The sequence below is a fragment of the Eutrema salsugineum genome, unplaced genomic scaffold (genome assembly GCF_000478725.1).
Source record: "Eutrema salsugineum unplaced genomic scaffold, Eutsalg1_0 scaffold_13, whole genome shotgun sequence".
In the NCBI taxonomy this organism is placed as follows: domain Eukaryota; kingdom Viridiplantae; phylum Streptophyta; class Magnoliopsida; order Brassicales; family Brassicaceae; genus Eutrema; species Eutrema salsugineum.
The window spans coordinates 1,557,521-1,578,885 of NW_006256885.1; the positions used below are offsets into that span (position 1 = coordinate 1,557,521).

Consider the following 21,365-nt stretch of genomic DNA (forward strand, 5'->3'; position numbering starts at 1 on the left):
TCAAGCCGTATTGTGGGGTTAGATAAAGTCGACTTTGGGTTTTGTCTTTATCGACAACAAATCATCGAAGATTTTTTTTTGGTTTTAAATGAATTAGAAGTGTTCATTTCGGTTTATACACATACCTGATAATACAAAACGAAAAAACTTTAATTAACCGTATGCTATGGTAAAAAATTGGGTGCAGGTGCTGTTGATATGTAATATCACACTAAGGGGTAAAACAGTAATATTCGAATTGAAAGTCTCGTTTTTATTAGTAGATAGTTCAGAAAAATACAAGTTGAGTTAAGGTCGTCGTAGTTTCGACGACCTTGTTAACAAATAGAGAACTTGAAATAAAGTTGGCGATCTCAGAATTTTTAAAAGGTCTCTCTGCTGTTGATTTGCGGATGCCTCGAATGAATAAAATTCTTCCCTATTTATACGAATTTTAAGGCGGTTTGAGAATAACTTTCCTTTTCCTTCTTGATTTAACATTTTCTTTCCTGATATTTCCGGAAATCCTCCATGAAATTCGGGAAAGTCAGCCAATTTCGTAAATTGGGCTTTAATGGGCCTTCTAGAAAGTCATATGTCGGCCCATCCGATTTAATCTCGATTCCAATCTTCGTAAACCGATGTCTTTTCGGACCGGTCTCGATTAATACCGAGTTAAACCGGGGTGCGCACCAACAGGTGCAACAGTTTTTTCTCAAGTAATGATAATTGAGATTTGGCTTTTCTAACAAAGTGAACAATTTGAATCTATACGAGAATGATTAAGTCGTAATCTTAGATAATACTTTTTGATATGATATTTTGTTACTATTGTATTTATGATTCCACCATTAGGATGACGTGTAACCACATCATCCTCCATCATTTTTTTTTGTTTCCTCTTCTTCTAAATGCATTTCCATGTGTTTTATATTTTCCTTTGGTGTGCAAACTTTTGCCTCTATTAATTTAGTAGAAGGGAGAATGACGACAAAGAAATAAGAACCGACAATACATTTGTTATGAATGTAATTATTATTGAGCCATTATTAACAAATAATTTAAAAAGAGGTTCTATTTAGCTCTTTGTCATATAATGGGGGCTTTTGTCGCTTGGTAAAACGACTAAAATAATAATGGAGCATTCTGTCTTTATTTGGCTTGTTTCTTCTAATTTTGTCTTCCAAATTGTGGGACTCCAAACAGTCCAAGTAAATCTTTGAGCATGCTACTTCAAATCCCGTGAAGGAGAAAAAAATACAGGATACCAAGATTCAATTACACTTAAATCGTAACTATGACTCTCTTAGAGGAATAATAAATTGTTTTGAGATTCACTGAGGAAGATTTTCTTTTTCTTTTGTCAACACTTCGGAAGATAATTTTTGGAATATATATAGAGATGCTGAATGATGATAAAGACCAATGAAATTACAGCCACAAATGTAATCAACATAATAAGCATGGATAAAATGTTTTTTTTCTTCTTATTTTTATTGTTGTTGTTGTTGTTCCTTCTCGACATACATATAAACATATGAACATATAAACATGCACACCCAAAACCACCCACACACACATATAATATATTACAAGTTGTATTCACATTGGGGAATTGAATCATGACACTAAGTACCCTAGGTGGGGAACATTCCTATACATTATAAACATAAAAAGTTCAACAAATATATTTTTTTTAGTCAAAAGAAAGCAAATTAAGTGGTAACTAGTTAATGGAGAGTGATAGGGGTGGTGAAAATAATATTAGTTAATTCAGAATCCTGGCAAAATCAAGGGACTTTTTGCCTTGGAGCTTGTTGGAGACATAGTGATAACTATAGTCACCATGATTGTAGCTTCTATACTTGCATGGGTTAGTTTCATCATCAACTAACTCACCCATTGGCTCTATTTCAACTTCATAGTTTGGTGCATAGAATGTCACTATTGTAAGCCTCTCCCTTTCTCTGTTTGTTACTGCCCTATGCTCCACACTCTTATACTTCCCATTAGTTAGCACCTATAAACAAAAATTAATATTAGTTAAAAAAGTTAGTGAATGGTAGAAATAAATTAATTCTGATTAAAATCTATGTAAAAAGTACCTCAATGGTATCACCAATGTTGATGACAAGGGCACTGGGAAGAGGTAGAACAGGGACCCAAGTGTTGTCCTTGAGGATCTGAAGGCCAACACAACTGTTCTTGCTCTGTTGAAGAACAGTGAGAGCACTTCCATCAGAATGTGGGCTAAGTCCCAAGACAAGGTCAGGACTTGAACATGGAGGGTAATAGTTCATCCTCACTGCTTGCACTGCCTCCCCAAACATTTCCTCAAATCTCTCTTCATTTAGACCCAGACTTATTGCTATGTACTTTAACAATTTCTTGCATAGTTTCCTTATCTCTTTCGAGTAACCTTCAAGATTTTCACTGTAGAGGAAAGAAAAGTAACTCTTTAGTGAAAACATGTGTTAGAAAATGAATGAAAACATATATAAAAAATAATAATCACTAAGCTACGCCTTATATAATTTTTAACTGTCACATGATATCCACTAGAACTTAAAAAAAAAAAGAATCATGTTTTCGAATCTGGATACAGTACACATGAATTTCCTTTGTAGACACTATATGAATTTGCGCGCCATATGCTTACTGATTGATTATTCTAAAAATTATATAGAATATGGTGATCATGAAAATTTTATATATAAAAAAAACCTTAAGAAGACTTATTAATATGAATAAAATAACCATACATAATTTAGGAAAAAAAAGAGACTAGATTAAAGCACTTGTATGTGTTTATGCGGGCTATGAGTTTATTATATTAAGGAAAAATAGGGATTTGTTTTGGTGAATAACCTGAACCGGGCCGGTTTAGAAGGCCATAGTTTTGGGTTGCGAATAGAAGGAGGATGAACACCAAGAGCAAACATGTTGCACCAATCAAGCTTCTGATCTTCAGAGAAGATGAAAGCTTGACCGTAACCTTGTACGGTCCCTGGCTCCATTGGATACTTCTTCTTCTCCTCCAATGGCATCTCGAAGAACTCTTTGGCCACTTTCTCTATATCTTCCACAACCTTCACTTCGATCCCATGATTTATAACCTATATGTTGTAGTAGAAAAAGCCAGCATGAGATTCATATATAATTCTAAACATAAGGCCAATCAAATGCAACAAAATCCATATTTACATATGGTCAAAGATGTTAAAGGTCCAAATGTTTAGCCAAAGAAACCCAATAATCTAATTATTGTCGAAATTAGATGATTGTATATGAATTTGAGTAATAAGCAGTTTGTTTTCGAAATAAAGTATCATAAGTACCTGGAAAAATCCCCAGTCTTCACAAGCTTGTGACAGCTTAAGAATCTCAAAGAGATGATCATCATGAGTATGAGGTTCTGATAGCTTAGAAAGATCAATAACAGGAATATGTTGATGAGGGTGAGTCTTAAGTGAAACCAAGAGTCCTCTCTCATTGGCTTCTCTTATGAATCTCTCAGGAACTTTGTTTGGTTTGGATTTTATCAGTTCTTGAACATCCTCTATTTTCCCAATTCTAATCGAAGATATAGGTAGAGGACCCATATTGAAGCAAGCAAATCAGAAAGAGATAGAACTTCTTCTTTTTTTTTGGACTCTAGCTACAACAAGTGGGCTCTTTACTCAATGAGTCGTGAGAGAGAGTCTACATTTATAGAAGAAATACTTGGAGCTCAGTGATGTTTATTATTGTTTGCATGTTGTGGGTTTAATTAAGTGTTGCAGGTTTTGTGGAGTGTGGGGTCCATTTTGTGCACTTTCGAAATTACTTTTTTTTATTGAAAAAGAATTTCGTATAAAGAGTCCAATTTAAATACTATAGCATAAATATTTGTTTTCTTTAAAACTCCTAGTACGTTCATTTTGTTGACCATAATTATTCAATAAAAAACTGATAATATAGAAGACTCGAATACTGTTTGAACAAGATGGTTTATCCCTTGCCACCATTGAATAATTATGTTCAAACAGTATTTGAGTCTTCTATATTATCAAGATGAACAAAACAGCCAAAAAGGGGCCGGCTAAAATGATCTTAGTATTCGAAGTTTAAATGCAGTATATTTCGAGGTTCTTTTTTTTAAGGAACGCTCAGTTACCCATTTTATGCAACATCAACTTCGAGTAATAAAAGATACAGAAAAAAAATCTGTTATAACTTATACTACAACTTATTTTTTTTTTTTTGAAACGGTTATACTACAACATATTAAAAGCATGCAACATGAGTTTTCATGTTTGACACGTAAAGAACGCTGTTTTGGTCTAATGTAAACCATTTTTTTTACAAGTATATATCGACTTTTTGTGTAGCACTGTTGATACTATACCTATTAACCTATATGTGTAATGTAACTAATGTGTCTCCCATTTTTTCACGAGGTTGAGTGTTCGAAAATGAAAAACATGAATATTAGGATCTAATAAGTAGTTGGATTTTGTACGGTTATGAGAAAGAAACGGTGCGTCTTAGGAACTAATAATTTAAACAAAATATAATATTATGTATGTTTTCCTTAATTTTGTTACAGTTTAAAAAAACATGTAAAGAAGTCTTGCATGTCTTAGGATCAGTGTTTATTAAGAAAATCCAGCAAAAGGAAAGATTCGTTAAGTTACTTTGTTGACGTTTTACAGACAATGCTTACAAATTTAAAGTCAAAATTTTGAAAACTCAGTTTTCCTAAAGTTTGCTTTTTCTCTCTTTTTTTCTTCCTAAAAGCAAGCGTAGACCAATTATAGTTGAAATTCACCAAACCACATGCCAATTAGCTAATCAATAGACCACCTAAGTTACCGTATGTGATATTTGTATGTAAAATTACTAATACATCCACTCAAGATAATAATTATTATAGTCATACATCTCGTCAAAATCTCATTATACAATTGATTTGGGTCGGATTGTTTAAGGATATTTCAGACTATATCGATTTCGGTTTGCGCTAGTCGCTGGGTCAGTGTATGTTTGGGTTCGTATAACTTAACCAAGTCTTTTATCTGATGATATTATTTGCTATTCGGGATTTATGACTCATAAGTATGTCTGGAGTATGCCATCATTAGCTATATGACAGTTGCTTGTGTCCACAACTGATATTTTGTTTACGAGCCAAAACAAAATATTAGATATTGGTTAAAAATATTACAACTTCCATAGGGCTACATTTAAAATAATAAACACATCAATCGAATTTAGTATATATATATATATATATATATATATATAAGGTTTGAAAACAAATTAGTCGATCTAGTGTGTATATAAGATGGTAAAGTATATAGCTAAAGCATCTCAAAGAAACATAGAAAAAGAAAAAAAAAATATATATATATATATATATATATATATCTCTAAGAATAAGTAATGTAGAAAAACAAGCATATACAATTATTGAAGGGTATTTAAAAGTGTGATATAGTGGTGACTGAATTTCAACTTGCAAACTAATGTCTTAATTTGGGAGTCTTTGTCTCATAGTCGTTTGATGTTAACTAATTGGCTATACACACTTGAAACTTGTATGTATCTCGCTCTCTCTATCTCACCCGATCGACCTCTCAACCACGAAGATTGAAGATCAAAGTAGACTTGCAATCCGATTGGAAAAAAAGCACAAAATATATTAGGATAAATTTTTTCTCAAAAAAGGGAAAAGTAAAAGAAAAAGGACACACTAAATGTGGAGAGGGTAGGTTTGAAGATATTAAAAATTGTGGGGGATGAATAAGAAGAAAGTGGGTACGTTAAGGTAGGGGCCAAAGTTTTTGTGTTTATGAGTTTCAGAGAGAAAGTGATGTGCCGACCAAATCTAGTGATCTTCTCGTCGCACTTCTTTCCCACATTGTGCGTTCTCTCTTTTTCTTTCTTTTATTTTGTTACTTTTTAGTTTTTATCTAACACTTTTATATTTATTTCACATAAAATCACATTGTATATCCTTTGACTCATTAACCTAAAATGTCTTTTTTATTTTAAGGTTCAACCATCTAGTGTATTTACATCAACATACGAGAGTGTCTAAGTCTAGTCTAGACTCTAAAGACAATCTAGAAATGCAATGAAACAAATTCAGAGGAATCTTTTCTGCTTTATGACAAAATGTTTAATTTAGAGGAATCTTATTCATTACAACTTGACCATAAAGGTTAACAATGTGTGGGAGGAAAAAAAAAAGCTTTTCCGAAGAAAGAGGAATCTGTCTGTTTTGCTATCATTATTATGTCTAACGACAAAAACACCATTGCCTAGAACTAACTCAAGCACACATCTAAACTACATAATGAACGTCTGGGTTAAGAAGACTTATCACAAACTCACACCTCAGATAAGATCTACCAAAAGAATGCTAGCAAAAAAAAATTGTGCTATTGTCATCCTGGTTGTTTTATAATCAAGACCAGATCACTGCAAATAACTTTATAATCAAACAAATCAATGTCTAATATTCTTGCGTTTCTTATCTTCATGGAAACCTTCACAGAAGCTTGAAACAGAGGAGACATGATTCTTGATAACTTATCAGTTTACAAAATGGAGCAGCCGTTGATTCAAATTTCATAACCACATTCAACACAAACTATAAGTTATTTGGAATTTAGAGTTTACAACTAATTTTATTGACAGAAAAATGCTAACTTAGATCATTTATCATTAATTCAAGTGGAACTACCAACTATAGTACAGGTTAAAGAGCAACATGTTGCATTTTACTTGGATCATATATTTACATAAATGCACTGAATTCTCCTTCCATAACTTAACATAATTATAATTTAGCTTTGAGTTTTAGCAATATAGATTAGCTAGTAAATTTACCTTTACTTAATATCAGATAAAAATTTAAAGTAAATAAATTCGCAATTCTAGAAATTGGATAGAACTTTTATATATATTTCAATATTCTGATTCTCTCTCTTTTTTCAAAATTTTAATTCAATTTACGAAAAATTGCTTTATTCGTTTTATTTTGTTGTTTTCTAAAATTAGAAAATATTAAAATTGCTATTACATAACATCTTAAAAATAATTTTTACAACAATATGAGATCTGATGTTATTGAAAAACTATGAATTTTTTATTTATTTCAGAGACATTATGAAACTGATTTCCACAAACTAATTATAATTCACCAATATATGTTAATTTGTATTAGATAAAGGAAATGAATATCTTCACAACCATTGGAAATTGAATGGAAATTTTGAGGGAAAATATATATTTCTAATTTTTCTATACTTTACTTACTTTAATGAGAACTTTAATTGCTTTATTCATCTACTTTTAGATTTGAACAAAATAGACAAGTTGAACGTTAGAAATATATTATATTAATATATAATCAGATTACATTTTATAAAAAAAAAACCACAGTTAAGATTTTGTGGAATCCCAACATTTTATATAAGACTCATGTAGCCATGGATTCAAAAGAGTGGTCATTGTTGCCTTTCGAGTTATGTGAGGAAATACTTTGTAGAGTTCCAACAAAAATCTCTTGTACGATTCAAGTTAACATGCAAAAGATGGCTCGCTCTCTTCATTGACAAGAGATTCATCAACAAGCATGTGCCTCTTATCCAGGAGGAATAACTCATACGGATGATCACAAGGTTAAGATCATCAATCCCATGAGCGGAGCTTGCTCATCTTTATCACTTCCAGACGAGTTTCAAGCTAAACCTCAGATTCTTGCTATGATTCACTGCGACAGATTTATTGTTATGCATCTTAGAATCGTCTATCGCAGTTTGGAACCCATGTTTCAACCAAGTTAGATAGATCAATCCCGAGAGTACTGATCATTTGATTAATTGTTTCTTTGGCATTGGATACAACATTTTATCTAGGGATGGCTACAAGATCGTGATACTTTCCAGTAAACACAGATATCACTATTCCATCTACAAACTCAACTCCAACTCTTGGAAAAGTTTTAAAGTTTCTTTGGATTGGCATGAGGTTTGGCGTTGTAGAGTTGTGTCACTCAAAGGATACATGTATTGGATTGCTAAATATTGGAATAGTAAATCCAAATACTTCATCCATAGTTTTTAACTTCTTTAAGGAGTCATTCGAGCCCTTGTGCTCTCTTCCATTGGACTATGGTGCATGTGATGATGTTGTAGCTTTATCAGCTTTTAGAGGAGATAAACTTTCTTTGTTGCGCCAAAAGCTAAACAATAGCAAAGCTCAAAGTGTGGGTTACAAACAAGGTTATCAAGAACGGAGTGGACATCTCGTGGACCAAGGTGTTTGATGTGACGAGCCCGATCTCCCGGTCATACTGGGTGTTTTTGATGATAATCTTGCAAATCCGATGCATTTTATTGATAAGAATAACAGGATTGTGTTAGGTTGTGAGGAAGTATTAGCAGATGAAAAGAACGTGAGTGGCAACATCTATCTTATTGGCGAGGGTGAGATCACAAAACAAGAGATAAAACGACATGGACTAGGTTTTAGCTGGCCTTTTATCTTTGGCTATGGATACTTTCCAAGTCTTGTTCGGGCTCTAACATTAGAAACCGAATGAAGAATTTTAAGGTTGTTTTGTGATGTTTTTATTTATTTTTCTCATAATATCAAGTATTTTGTTGTTGTTGTTGATTAGTTATGTGATATCGTCTAATGGCATATAGAACAATTTCTGTTGAAGGCAATTTTGACTAGTCTTAGTAGTCCATGCTATCGAATATAACATAAGGTAGAACCGTAGAGGACTCAATAAGTATATTGATTAGTTTGAGTTTTGATTCATGAGACATGATTGCAAAATTAAAAGTTTAATATGTTTTACTACTTCTTTTTCCAATAAGACTATTAATAAATATTAGGATTTAACATGCGCTATATAGCTAGCAGAGGATAAGTTTTTGAGTAAAAATGTTTTAAACTTTCAAAACACTGTTTTTATCTTGATTTTATTATATGTTTAATTATCAATTATAAATAGAGATATCAATCAAACTAATTTGTTTACTTAATCCGTTTTGAATTGCAGAAAAAATTATTTTAACTAATCCAGAAAAAATATGATTTTGAATACATAATTTTAGTATGCACTGTTTAATGATTCTAATTTTTGTGGTCAGTCTATGAACTCTTATAAACATTAATTTTACTGTGTCTAACTATTTATAAATTAGAAATATACTTTTCAAAATTTGTTTTTATAATATTAAAATAAAATATAATCAATTATAATGAAAAGTATTATATAATCTCGAATAGATATGTTTCGAAATAAGTATATATATACATATGGATTGCTATTATTTTCATTAAAATAAATAATAATTCAGAAATTAAATAATAAACAACTTCTGTAATGGAAAATATATACTTTCCAATTTTCTTACATAATTTTAAAAGACAAACATAATCATTTCATATTTTATTTATATATTATTATTTGTAATGGTATTTCATGTAATAATATGAAATGATTAAGAAATTTGGAAAATATATTTATTTGTAATGGTATTTCATAACACAAACATTTAATAGAATTAAGAAATCAATAAATTGACTAACACTAGAATTTAAAGTAATGTAGAAGAATGATTTACTAATATCTAATCCAATAACACATGAATTTAAAAGAATTCATGGACTACACCATTGAATAACAGTAGAATTTTATAGAAAATCTAATTCAATTAAATTCTTTAATTGAATACCTCCCCTAAAAATAGGTTATGCGTCTCTCAAAATCAGAGGGCTTAAAAGCCGTCCATAGTAAAGACGCTGTCTCTTCATACTTTCATTGTAGTGTCCGAGTCTAGGTTTATCGTTACTATGGAGAGAGATCCGAATTCTGAAGTAGGAATTTACTGGGATACCGAAAATTGCAAAATTGGACCAAAACTTCATTTCAAGCTCTTGATGGGTCGAATCGAAAGGGCTCTTCAGGTGAAGGACCAAAGATATTGGGTGTCGGAGACATCAAGACATGTATTTGCACCTAAGAGTGCACTTTATCTATTCAGAGAATTTGATTATCGTTAAGACAGATTCCAGCTCCACTGCCCACGGTTCGTCAATGCCTATTGTCCAATATGTGGGTAAAGAGCTAATACATGACATAACTCGGATGAACCGGATTTTTTTGAGACAAATCAGGATATAACCGACGTAGATATGATTGAGCATTTGCTAAATGGAGCACTGGAGTCGACACTATCGAGAAACATACTAGTAATCTCTACAGATAGGGATTTCTTGAATACAATGAAAATATTAGCTGACCATTCTACTAGCACTGTATTTTGTGTTAAAGAAGGAAAAAACGAAAGAAAGGTTAAACCTGTTCGTAGGAATATCGCTACTTGGAATTGAGACAATATTCAATACGGAGCCCAAAAGCGGTATAAAACAAAACGACCATAGTTCACAAAAAAAACTAATAACATCATCGCCCTAAGTTCGTACAAAACTAGTTGTAATTTACATCATCCAAAATAAATAAAAATGATAGTAAACAATAACCAGTTTTATAAAAAACATACAATTTTCTCCATTGTTTTCTACAAATTCACTAACCAAACTTTTAAAACCAAAATTTTCAAAACCAAAACTTTTAACAAGATTTTTTTCGATCGACTAAATAGGCAAATCACTCAATCTCTCTTGTTACATACTCAAATGAAGATAAGACTTTATTAATTTCAACAAAAACTCATTTGATCGTTTTCAAATTCACAAAAGTACAATACATATCTAAAAATTTCAAATCCTACTTCCTTAAACTTGATAAATTAGCCAATTATTTGAGATTTGTTATTAATTTACTCTAAATCACAAAGAAACCAAAATTTAATATTAGATGAAATAAATTTATAACTAATATAAACATTTAACAAAATTATCAAATACCAATTGATAATGTAGTTGTCATGGCTAAAAAATGCAAAGTTTTCAAAACCTCAGCGATGAAGAAGAATAGAATTGAAAAATGGTGAATTTAATAAATCTAAAACGTAATTTATCGTTCATATGATACAATGGTGTCCTAATTTTTATTCTATTGTTTAATTCATTTACTAGTTATATGATACTGTAAAAATTAAAAATTAGCAATTAAGCAAATATGAACCATTCGAAAATTTATTAGAAAATGGGCCCGTAAACTAATGTTTCTTTTCTACACCCATGGGCACGGCCCTGGACGTGTCTAATGTGTTGATTTGGTTTGAGATTGGCTGCTTATGTTACTTTTAGTTTGAATGTAGTCATGTAGATGGGATTTTCATTTGGTCCACAAAGATGGCTTTCGATTGAAATGTTGCACGAGAAAGAAGACGGTCCTAAGAGCTTTGCATTGGGGCTCCACGCACCTGGTTTTTTCGACAAGGCTTTGAATGTCGATAAGTGCTTGTTACAAAGCGAGCCAGCAAACATGGTACGGTGATAGCAGTTATACAAAATCAGTATCTACTTAGAGCTATTCTTCAGAATCGTTAGTTACTTCTTTTCTTTTAATAATCCAATTAGATTCTTGCCGCTGTTCAAGATTGCTGGAGAGTTCCCCAACTAAGTCTTTCACCATATGATGCTCGTTCACATGCAGGGTTTCTTAAACATTGGATGCTGAGAACTGGAAGGTATTAAAGGTACTTAAAGTCAAATTGTTGATAGCATAAGCAACTTGTTCTCGTAATATAAGACAACTTGTTCAGGAAGGTATTAAACGTGTTTTGTCATAATGAGCTAAAATTGATGGAAGTGAAAACATAGTTATATCTGCGCATGATCTTTGGCGATACTCATCTCATTTCCCTAGTTTGGCTAATTCTTTCTTATTATCAAACTTGACCATAGGAACGTGGACACTGGTTCACAAGAACTCATGGTCAATTTTGTGACATCGTCTTATAAGCCAAGTGCGTACGTGTATGGTTCAGTCTCCTCCTAGGGCCAAGCACGTGTATGGTTACAAGAACTCATGGTCAACTGATGCACACAAGAATGCACAGATAAACGGCATAGAGAATGCAATATTCATCCAAGGGGATCTGTATAAGATAGGAGAGGAATTTGGGAGCAATTTCCCTAAGCCTGATATCATTATATCTGGTTATAATCTTCTTCACATTCTTCCTGATAATACTTGCAAGCCTACCAATTTTTCTCCTCTCTCACTAGAGTAAGTGTTTAGGGTTTTGGCTCGCTCTTTTCATTGACAAGAGATTTTTCAACAAGCACTTGGCTCTCATCCAGGAGCAACAACTCATATGGACCAATGATCATAATTTATAAGGTTATCAATCCCATGACAGGAGCTTGCTCATGTTTATCACCTCCGGACGACTTTAAGCTAAATCTGAGATTTATGATATGATTCACTGTGATGGAAATCTTAGTAGTCCGATGCATTTTATTAATAATAATAATAAGATTATGTTACGTTGTGAGGAAGAATTAGAAGATGAAAAGAACGTAAGTGTCAACATCTATATTATTGGCTAGGGTGAGATCACAAAACAAGAGATAGAACGATATGGACTAGGTTTTAGTTGGCCTTTTATATATCCCCGGCTATGCATATCTTCTTAGTCTTGTTCCGGTTTCAACATTAGAAATCGAATGAAAATTTTAAGATTGTTTGGTGATGTTATTATTTACTTATTATAAACTCTTTTTTTTTTTTTTTTTTTTTGGTTGGTTATAGTCATGTGATATCGTCTAATGGCATATGTAGAACAATTTCTGTTGAAGGCAACTTTGACTAATGGCATATGTAGAACAATTTCTGTTGAAGGCAACTTTGACTAGTCTTAGTAGTCTATGCTATCGAACATAAGGTAGAAGACTCAATAAGAATATGGGTTGATTAGTTTATATTTTGATTCATGGGACATGATTGTAAAATTTTAAAAGCTCTTAATAATGTATTTTTTGTCTCAATGAGACTAATTAGTAAATGGAATGAAGCAAATATGTGATACAGTCTTTCAACATACAGTAAAACTTTATATCAATTTGATATTCAATACGTTTCTCTCGTCGAAATGTATAATCTAACAAAATTTCAATAAGTTAGTGTTATAGAGTTTCACTGACTTTCTAAATTAATAATTATATAAATTTATGCAAACAGATTCTTAAAAAATAATTATAATAATGTTTTTTGTTTTCCTTAACACTATTTCTCTAATTTTTATCATACTGTAATAAAAGATTTGTTGGAATCAAATTGAATAAAGAAAAACAATTTACAAAGACTTTTGAGGTTCATTGTGAGAGTTCGATTAACCAGGAGGTAAAAACATAAAGAAAAAAAAGTATGCGTCTCTCAAAGCAGGCGCGTGTAACCCTTGAACAAGAACACGTTCCTCTTCCTTCATCTGAAACTTATTCTCTCCTCTCTGCCTCCTTCAAAATCACTGAAGCTACAATCTACTACCGTTCTGATTCGAATTCTTCCACCATTGTAAGTTGTAACCATTGGTATGCTTATGCAGCAAAAAACAAACCTAGAATTTCTATTGTTGTCTCTTAATATATAATAGCGTCTAAGAGGGGGAGAGAGAGAGATAGAGTGGGTGTTTCTGCGTAATGGGTCAGCAATTGCGTCGAGCCGTTGGGAGAATAAAAGAAGTTGAGAGATCACCATCTTCTACATCAAAGGTCGCCGTCGATCGGAGATCGATTCCAACGGAAGAGCTCAGCGCCGGGAAATCTCCGTCTGCTGCCGCCGTCAATGGTGTTCCCGGTAAAATAAAACCCTAGAACATTGTTGTTCCCTATTTTCGGTAGTTTATCAGCATTCTCAATCATCCTTCGCATTTGGGTAATCGAAAGTTTTCACATTTCTCTGGTTTGTTATATAAATATGATCGATTGTTGTTGTGTATCTGTTAGATGAAGCTCGAAGAACAAGTGATGATAACGTTTTAGAAGAACGAGACCCAAAATACGATACAATGTTGAACCAAATGGTGGGGAGAATAAGAGCTAAACCCGGAGGCAAAGCCGAGATGGGAGAGGTTAGTAGTGTCCCCTGTTCTCTGATTTGACTAATCGATCTCACCAGGACGAGTTATGTGCTTTTGAATCTTGATATTGATTCATCTGATTGCCTGCATTGATACAGTGATGCTAAGTCTTGGCTGTAGTTTCACCGTTTTTGACTATGTAGTTGTTAGCTGAGAACGGTATTGGAAGAACTCTTTGTGTTGTCTTGAAGTTTTCATCTTGTCATTAGCCGTGTAAAGGTCTTGTAGCTTGATTGATTATTAGGTGATAGGTGAATGAATTCAAAAAGGTTTCATGAACAATGCCGGCTTGGTTCCTAATTCCAGTATAGCATTTCGGGGATTATATGTTAAGCTTCTTAAACTGACGGTATCGTCGACACTCTACAATATTATATTTGATTGAACATCAAATATACCAGCATGAATTAGTAGCCTCAACACAAAGTGGCATAAGGAAAAAGGAAACAGATTGTTTCCCATTTCCCTGTTTATCTTAACGCTGATTATGATTGGTGGTGCTGTTTAAGTTGAGAATGAGAGTATGGCTTTCTAAATACATACTGTGAGTGGGTATAGTTGCGGATCTTGTTGTTTGTCTTAAATACAGGACCTGTTTTACTGTTATCTGTATATAAACAGTGTTCACACTTCATGATTTAATATAGGCATCGGTAGTGGAAACATCGAAAAGGCCACTCCCAAAGCTGCGGAACACAACTCCTGAGTCAACAAGGTATGAGGAAAAACCGGTGCCTCAAGGAACATTGAACGTGGCACAAGTGAGACACATCATGCTTCTGTATCAGGGCAAGGCTCAGGATCACAACGGTCCTATGAGTGTGGACGATATAGCCAAAAATTACAGGATTGACGTCTCCCAGGTCCAGAAGATTATCCAGTTCCTGTCTTTGCCTCCAGAGGTTACTGATAAGCAGAAGAAACGATATGAATAAGTTAAAAAAGCTCTGGTTGTTCATTCTCAGAGGTTTCTTCTGTCCTTGCCAGTTTTAGAAAGTTTTGTGCGTCTATGTGTAACACAGAACCAGAGATGACATTGACTTCGATTTTTCATTTTTTCTTTTTGTCTGAGCAATAATGTAAAACTGTGTAGCTAAAGAATACGAAGCTTTTTTTCTTTCTTTTCTTCAATTAATGGGTTTAAAGAAGATGCAGCAGCGACAATAGCTTTGGCAGTCAATGATGTAGCTGAACAATGTTAAATATCAAAACTCAAAAGGTAACGAAATAATTTTGCTTTCTTTTCTTTCTTCTAATTTTGCTTCTCGATCCATTTCGTGCCAATACAACAAAATCATATATTATGGCCCGGAGAATAATTTGATATTCGATATAAAACCTGGTAATAAAAATATCACAGATTGGCAATTACATCACAACATAACCAAGATTTTATACATCTTATAAACAGTTTTATATACAAACCCACTGATTACAACATAAGGAGACATTGAAACACAAAACAAACAAACCCAACTAGTCGAAGTACGTGAAAGACCTTATTCAAACTTCCACTTACCATTTACACACGTACAATGTAAATTTCTAAAGCATAGGTTTTTTTTTTATAAAGCACAGCTTTTTTTATAGCTCATTTAACGAAGGAACACTCTTAAAATCATTTTTAAATGGGCTTGATATGGACTCCAACTTGGTGAATTATGTCCGTACCCGCTTTGCCATGGAACCCAACGATCTTGTGGCTATCCTGTTTGAGTAGGACGCTTTTAGATCCTTCAAGTCCAAAAGGTGGAGAGGTTCGCTTGTTTGTCGTGAACCTAAGCATCGTTATAATCTCAGCTTCACTTCCAAATATGTTGTCATAGTTAATCTCCACCGATTTGATATACTCGTTTGGATATTCAAGCACGAACTGCAAGAAACAAAAAACAATACAAGATTTAGAGAAACAAGATTACAAAATCTGTTGCATCCTCTGATTCTTGTATTTTATATATTTGCATGACCTCTTCAGGTGCAAGTAGTGTTCTTTTTTCCATGATCATTTCCAGTGACCTCCTTAGAGTCCTTCTCGTACACGAACTTGACGTATGATACACCAGAATCGCCTTGACCTACGTACACTTTCTTGACACTATCATGAGGACCATCGTCCCATGTATTTCCGGCGTTACCACCTTTTGCCTCTAGTTTCTTGGCACCTGAAGCTGAACCAGCTGGCTGAGTGGCCCCACCAGAAGACGAAGAAGTGCTCGACGAAGGTGCAAAATAAGCTCCAAGAGCATGAAGAAGTTGGCCTACTCGTCCATGGAATCCAACAAGTTTGCCACCATTCTTGTCCTTGAGTTGATATTTCTGTGAACCCTCGAGTCCAAAAGGTGGTGAGGTTTTTCCTTTGGATGTTTTGAAGACCAAGCAAGTGACAACTTCCGTGTCTTGCCCAAAGATCCTGTCGGATTGCACCTCGACTGATGTGATGTAGTCGTCTGGATCAACCTCAAACTATACAAATAGGTTACTACTTTAACTTGGTATCTCATCATAATTAGAATTCGTAAAGTCTAAACGGATTCGAACTTCTTAATTATAACAAATAAAACAAACACAAACCACTTCTGCTCCGAGCAAAGTCTTCTTTCCGTGTTCTCGTGTTTCCTTGTTACCGCTCTTCTCATACTCGAACTTGACATAAGTGACACCAGAATCACCTTGTCCAACGTAAACTCTTCTTACATGATCATGAGCACCATCGTCCCATGATGTTCCTCCTTTCCCACCTTGAGCATCCACTTTGTTGGCTTGACTCAAAGCTGACGATGGGGTTGAGGAAGAGGATGGTAAAGGAGCGAAGTGGACGTCGATGGAGTTGAGAACGTTGCTGCTAATTCCTTGAAAACCAGCGATCTGTTTATCTTTGGGTGCATGAATGGAGAATTGGTTCCTGGTTTTGTTTCCGTAAGGACCATATTCGGTTTTGTTGGTCTTAAAAGCCAATGCTGATATAGCATCTTCAGCTCCCGTAGTTTTGTAGTAGCCAGTAATATCGGTTATGTACTCATCCGGGCTTAAGCTCACCTACAAAAATAAATGATCACATTAGATCAATTACTATACACTAAATTTAGTGCATGTAAAATCCATAATCAAAGATTATATATATGGCTTCGAATGGTTACTAACACCGTCAGATTTCTTGCCAGGATTGCCGTGACGCTTTGGATTTTGGTCTCCGTCATACTCAGCCTCTATGGATTTGATGACATCTTCATATGTAAGATGCACTCTCTTCACCTTCATGTGCTTCCCGTCGTCCCAAGACATAGTTGCGGCCGCCATTATTATATCTGACCATTTTAATACCGGATGTTACTCTTTTTCATTAGTATCTATATGAAAAGTAGCTACGTACTTTTTTAAAAATGCATGCTACGTACTTTTAATATATCAGATGAATTTATATCATTTCATAATACTTTAAGGTAATTAAAAAAAAAAAAGTGAACAGATTTGGAGTTCTTGTAGTTGTAACGCTTTAATAAAGGTAGAATGAAGTGAAGCAATAGAGAGAGAAAGTACCTCGTTGTTTTTTTTATGACTTTAAAAGAGACTTGGTGTGGTGAATGGGGATGCATGCAAGTGCGTTTTATACACCCAGAGACATAAGCCGATAAATCAAACAACATTTAGATAAGCCGATAACTCAATACCACGTTTGAGGTCCTAAAGACCCCACGTTACTCTACATAACAATTGTTCCACTTGTTAAAATTCATGTAATATCCACTTATGACACTTCAAATTCAAACACTTGGCCTTAATATCCACATGTGCCTCTACAAAATCATACACTTAACCTTAACATCCAGATGTGAGAAATATTCGACATACACATACGAATCTCGCTAGAGACAACAACAGACAAATGATCAGTGTGTATGTAATAGTGAGAGCGAAAAAAAAGAGACACTTGGCCTTCAAGAATCTTGCGCTAGAGACAACAACAGACAAATGATCAGTGTGCATGTAATTGTGAGAGTGAAAAAAAGAGACACTTGGCCTTCAAGAACTCAATGTGCATGTATAGTGGAAAGACACCTAGCAGATTCCAAATAAATTGGCTATGAATTTCATCACTCGCACTCGATCGGTGATACATATATATATATTCCCCTTCTACAGGATCCCATTTCCATAGGCTTCCACTTTGTTTTTTTAACATTTACCAAAAAATACACTCGTAAGCTTATACAAATTAAGAATCAAGAATGAAGTTTCCTCTCTTGGGGTTATTTTTGCTCCTAAGTCTTGTCGGCTCTCCGACAAGGGCCGAAGAAGGACCTGTTTGCCCTAAGACCGAAACTCTAAGCCGTGCAAGTTTCCCAGAGGGTTTCATGTTTGGTACCGCAACCGCGTCCCATCAAGTACATGCTTCCTAGTTCCTACTAATTAGTCAGGATCTTAAAACAATTATCCCATAAAAAATGTTTATGTAAATTTAAATATTGATTAAAATATCTACTTAATATAGGAAATCCTTATTGTTAATAACGGAGAAAGTATTAAATAACAAATCTATGAGATATATACATAGTCACTCGTCTTAGGTATGAAAGGAATGTTGGGAAATTTACTTACTAAAAATATAATATTTTATTTCTGTGGTGAAAATAGGTTGAAGGTGCCGTAAATGAAGGTTGCAGAGGTCCAAGCTTGTGGGATATCTACACGAAGAAATTTCCACGTATGTCTCTCTTGTGTTCCGTTTATATATATATATATATATATATATATATATAAAAAGTTGTTCATGACCAATATTATAAAGTTGTTATATATTAATATGAAACTGCAGATAGAGTTAAGAACCACAATGCTGATGTGGCCGTCGATTTCTACCATCGCTACAAGGTATTTGTTTCACTCTTTTTTTTTGTTTGGACCAAGACTCTTCACTCTTTTATTTTAAGTCCATGTATTAATATATCTGAATATATAGCTTAGAAAGCCTATAGTCCTATATAAATTTCGATTCTGTAAACTAATGTACGTTTGCCATAAAATGAATAGGAGGATATCCAGTTGATGAAAAAGCTGAACACCGATGGTTTTAGACTTTCCATTGCGTGGCCAAGAATATTTCCCCGTAAGTTAAAACGTTCATGAGTTCTCTTTTAGATTTAATAAAAAAAAGTAGGCCATAAAAATTATGAATTGGTATTGGCTGTATTAACAGCTGGAAATTAACTAATATAACAGATGGGAGGATGGAGAAAGGAATAAGCAAAGAAGGGGTTCAATTTTACCACGATCTTATAGACGAGCTCCTCAAAAATGGTTACATATTCTCTCTTATCCGTTATTATCGTATCATGTAGTAGCTGAAAATAAATAAAAAACTAACTCTTCGTTTATGTTTTAGACATAACACCATTAGTAACGATTTTTCATTGGGATATTCCCGCCGATTTGGAAGATGAGTACGGTGGCTTTTTAAGCGAACGTATAGTGTTATTCTCTATCTCAACGAAGTTTACATTTCTCTAATGTACGTACTATATAAAGTATATTTTATATATACTCTTTTCTAAAATTAAATATGCGAACATGCAGACCGGATTTTGTGGAGTACGCAAACTTCACGTTCCACGAATATGGGGACAAAGTGAAAAACTGGATAACGTTCAACGAGCCATGGGACTTTAGCCGTTCAGGCTATGACGTTGGGAAGAAAGCACCGGGACGTTGTTCTCCTTACGTCAAAGACTTCGGACCTCTTTGCCAAGATGGACGGTCAGGATTCGAGACTTATGTCGTCAGTCACAATTTGCTCTTGTGTCACGCTGATGCCGTTCAAGCTTTCAGAAAATGCGAAAAGGTAAAAAAAAAAAAATTGTTTTCAAATATGACATATAAACGATGTTAAAAAAAAAAACATGATATGCAAACCTTTTTTTCATTTTTTGTCGTTTTAATGTTAATATATTTTTTATTCATTTCTTAAAAGTGCAAAGGTGGTAAAATCGGGATAGCTCATAGTCCGGCTTGGTTTGAACCGGAAGATGTGGAGGGAGGTCAAAATACTGTAGACCGTGTGCTTGACTTCATCTTGGGCTGGTAAAGAAAGAAAAGAAAAAAATCATCAATTCTTGAAGTTTCTTTAATCTCGGTTTATATACATACATCAAATATACGCGATGCTCTTCAGGCATTTGGATCCTACCACGTATGGAGATTATCCTCAATCTATGAAAGATGCGGTCGGACCACGGTTGCCCAAATTTACAAACTCCCAAAAGGCAAAACTGAAAGGTTCAACAGACTTCGTGGGAATAAACTATTACACTTCTTTCTACGCAAAGCTAAACGAGAAGCCTGATCATCGGAACCCCACTTGGGCTACAGATTCTTTAGTCGAGTTTGAACGTAAGATTTCATTTATTATGTCATTAATTTGCCAACCGAGATGGTTCTGTGCTTATATAATATCAACGTGCATGTAAAAAAAATAGAACTATCTAATCAAATGTTTTAAACTTTTTAACATTTTCAGCCAAGACTGTGGATGGATCCGTTAAGATTGGTAGCCAGGTTACAACATCTTTCTCTTTTTTTTTTTTAGTTAAAAAACATGATTCTTTACAATTTATAATTTAATCACCTTTAATTATCAATTTCTGGTTTAAATTTTGTAGCCCAGCACTGCTAAGATGGCTGTATACGCAGCGGGTTTGAGGAAGCTTTTGAAATACATAAAACACAGATATGGCAACCCTGAGATCATAATCACAGAGAACGGTTACTGAAAATCTTAATTTGTTCTTATTATATTAAAATGGTATAGTATTATTACATTTTTTGTTTACTTGTTTTTTTTTTCTAATTTCCGAAAAAAAAAAACTAAATAGGTTACGGAGAGGACCTTGGCGATAAAGATACAGATCATAGTGTTGCTCTCAATGACCACAACAGGAAATACTATCTCCAGAGGCATCTTTTGGCCCTTAATTATATGGTGAGATCTATTAATCATTTGTGGTTAGACTTTGATCTTCAATTATAATTAATGGTTATTTCTAAACATTTGCATTCGATCCTTGTTGCATCTTGTAGTGAAGACAAGGTGAATGTTACATCGTATTTCTTGTGGTCGTTAATGGACAACTTCGAGTGGCAAGACGGGTACACAGCTAGGTTTGGGATCTACTACATCGACTTCCAGAACAACTTGACTCGTGTACAGAAAGAATCTGCAAAATGGTTTTCTGAATTCCTCAAACCATCCAAGTCGAAGCTCAACGAGGAGCTCTAAAGTCGACTTCTCTGCAAAACCTCAAAGCTTTCAGTCACGTGGGACATACAATAAAAGAA

General features: G+C 33.8%; 5 protein-coding genes and 1 long non-coding RNA gene across 6 annotated transcripts; 4 read left to right on the top strand and 2 right to left on the bottom strand.

The window, feature by feature from the left end:
* Positions 1-1,558: 1,558 nt before the first annotated feature.
* Positions 1,559-3,633, bottom strand: LOC18023527 (protein SRG1). The gene is made up of 4 exons (XM_006406208.2): positions 3,318-3,633; positions 2,848-3,095; positions 2,085-2,412; positions 1,559-1,999 (listed from the first exon to the last, which is right to left on the bottom strand). The coding sequence occupies exons 1-4, from the start codon at positions 3,579-3,581 to the stop codon at positions 1,748-1,750; spliced, it is 1,092 nt and encodes a 363-aa protein (XP_006406271.1). The 5' UTR covers positions 3,582-3,633; the 3' UTR covers positions 1,559-1,747.
* A 2,126-nt stretch (positions 3,634-5,759) lies between these two features.
* Positions 5,760-8,572, top strand: LOC18023528 (F-box/WD-40 repeat-containing protein 1). The gene is given in 8 exon segments (XM_024159217.1): positions 5,760-5,778; positions 7,456-7,526; positions 7,528-7,636; positions 7,639-7,748; positions 7,750-8,088; positions 8,090-8,224; positions 8,226-8,301; positions 8,304-8,572. Coding segments are annotated over 8 exon segments (1,128 nt in total).
* A 2,768-nt stretch (positions 8,573-11,340) lies between these two features.
* LOC18023529 lies at positions 11,341-12,228 on the top strand. The gene is made up of 3 exons (XR_002900827.1): positions 11,341-11,440; positions 11,533-11,651; positions 11,860-12,228. It is a non-coding gene; the product is annotated as an uncharacterized LOC18023529 (long non-coding RNA).
* A 1,124-nt stretch (positions 12,229-13,352) lies between these two features.
* On the top strand, positions 13,353-15,195 carry LOC18023530. Its single transcript, XM_006406211.2, has 3 exons — positions 13,353-13,753; positions 13,903-14,027; positions 14,684-15,195. The coding sequence occupies exons 1-3, from the start codon at positions 13,597-13,599 to the stop codon at positions 14,969-14,971; spliced, it is 570 nt and encodes a 189-aa protein (XP_006406274.1). The 5' UTR covers positions 13,353-13,596; the 3' UTR covers positions 14,972-15,195.
* A 255-nt stretch (positions 15,196-15,450) lies between these two features.
* On the bottom strand, positions 15,451-17,707 carry LOC18023531 (jacalin-related lectin 36). The gene is given in 6 exon segments (XM_024159213.1): positions 15,451-15,909; positions 16,004-16,030; positions 16,032-16,499; positions 16,608-17,072; positions 17,178-17,341; positions 17,574-17,707. Coding segments are annotated over 5 exon segments (1,365 nt in total). The 5' UTR covers positions 17,334-17,341; positions 17,574-17,707; the 3' UTR covers positions 15,451-15,660.
* A 555-nt stretch (positions 17,708-18,262) lies between these two features.
* Positions 18,263-21,324, top strand: LOC18023532 (beta-glucosidase 19). The gene is made up of 13 exons (XM_006406213.2): positions 18,263-18,418; positions 18,669-18,738; positions 18,850-18,905; positions 19,065-19,140; positions 19,254-19,331; positions 19,417-19,504; positions 19,608-19,872; positions 20,002-20,111; positions 20,203-20,420; positions 20,548-20,585; positions 20,690-20,792; positions 20,903-21,032; positions 21,108-21,324. The coding sequence occupies exons 1-13, from the start codon at positions 18,263-18,265 to the stop codon at positions 21,304-21,306; spliced, it is 1,587 nt and encodes a 528-aa protein (XP_006406276.2). The 3' UTR covers positions 21,307-21,324.
* The last annotated feature ends 41 nt before the right edge of the window (positions 21,325-21,365 follow it).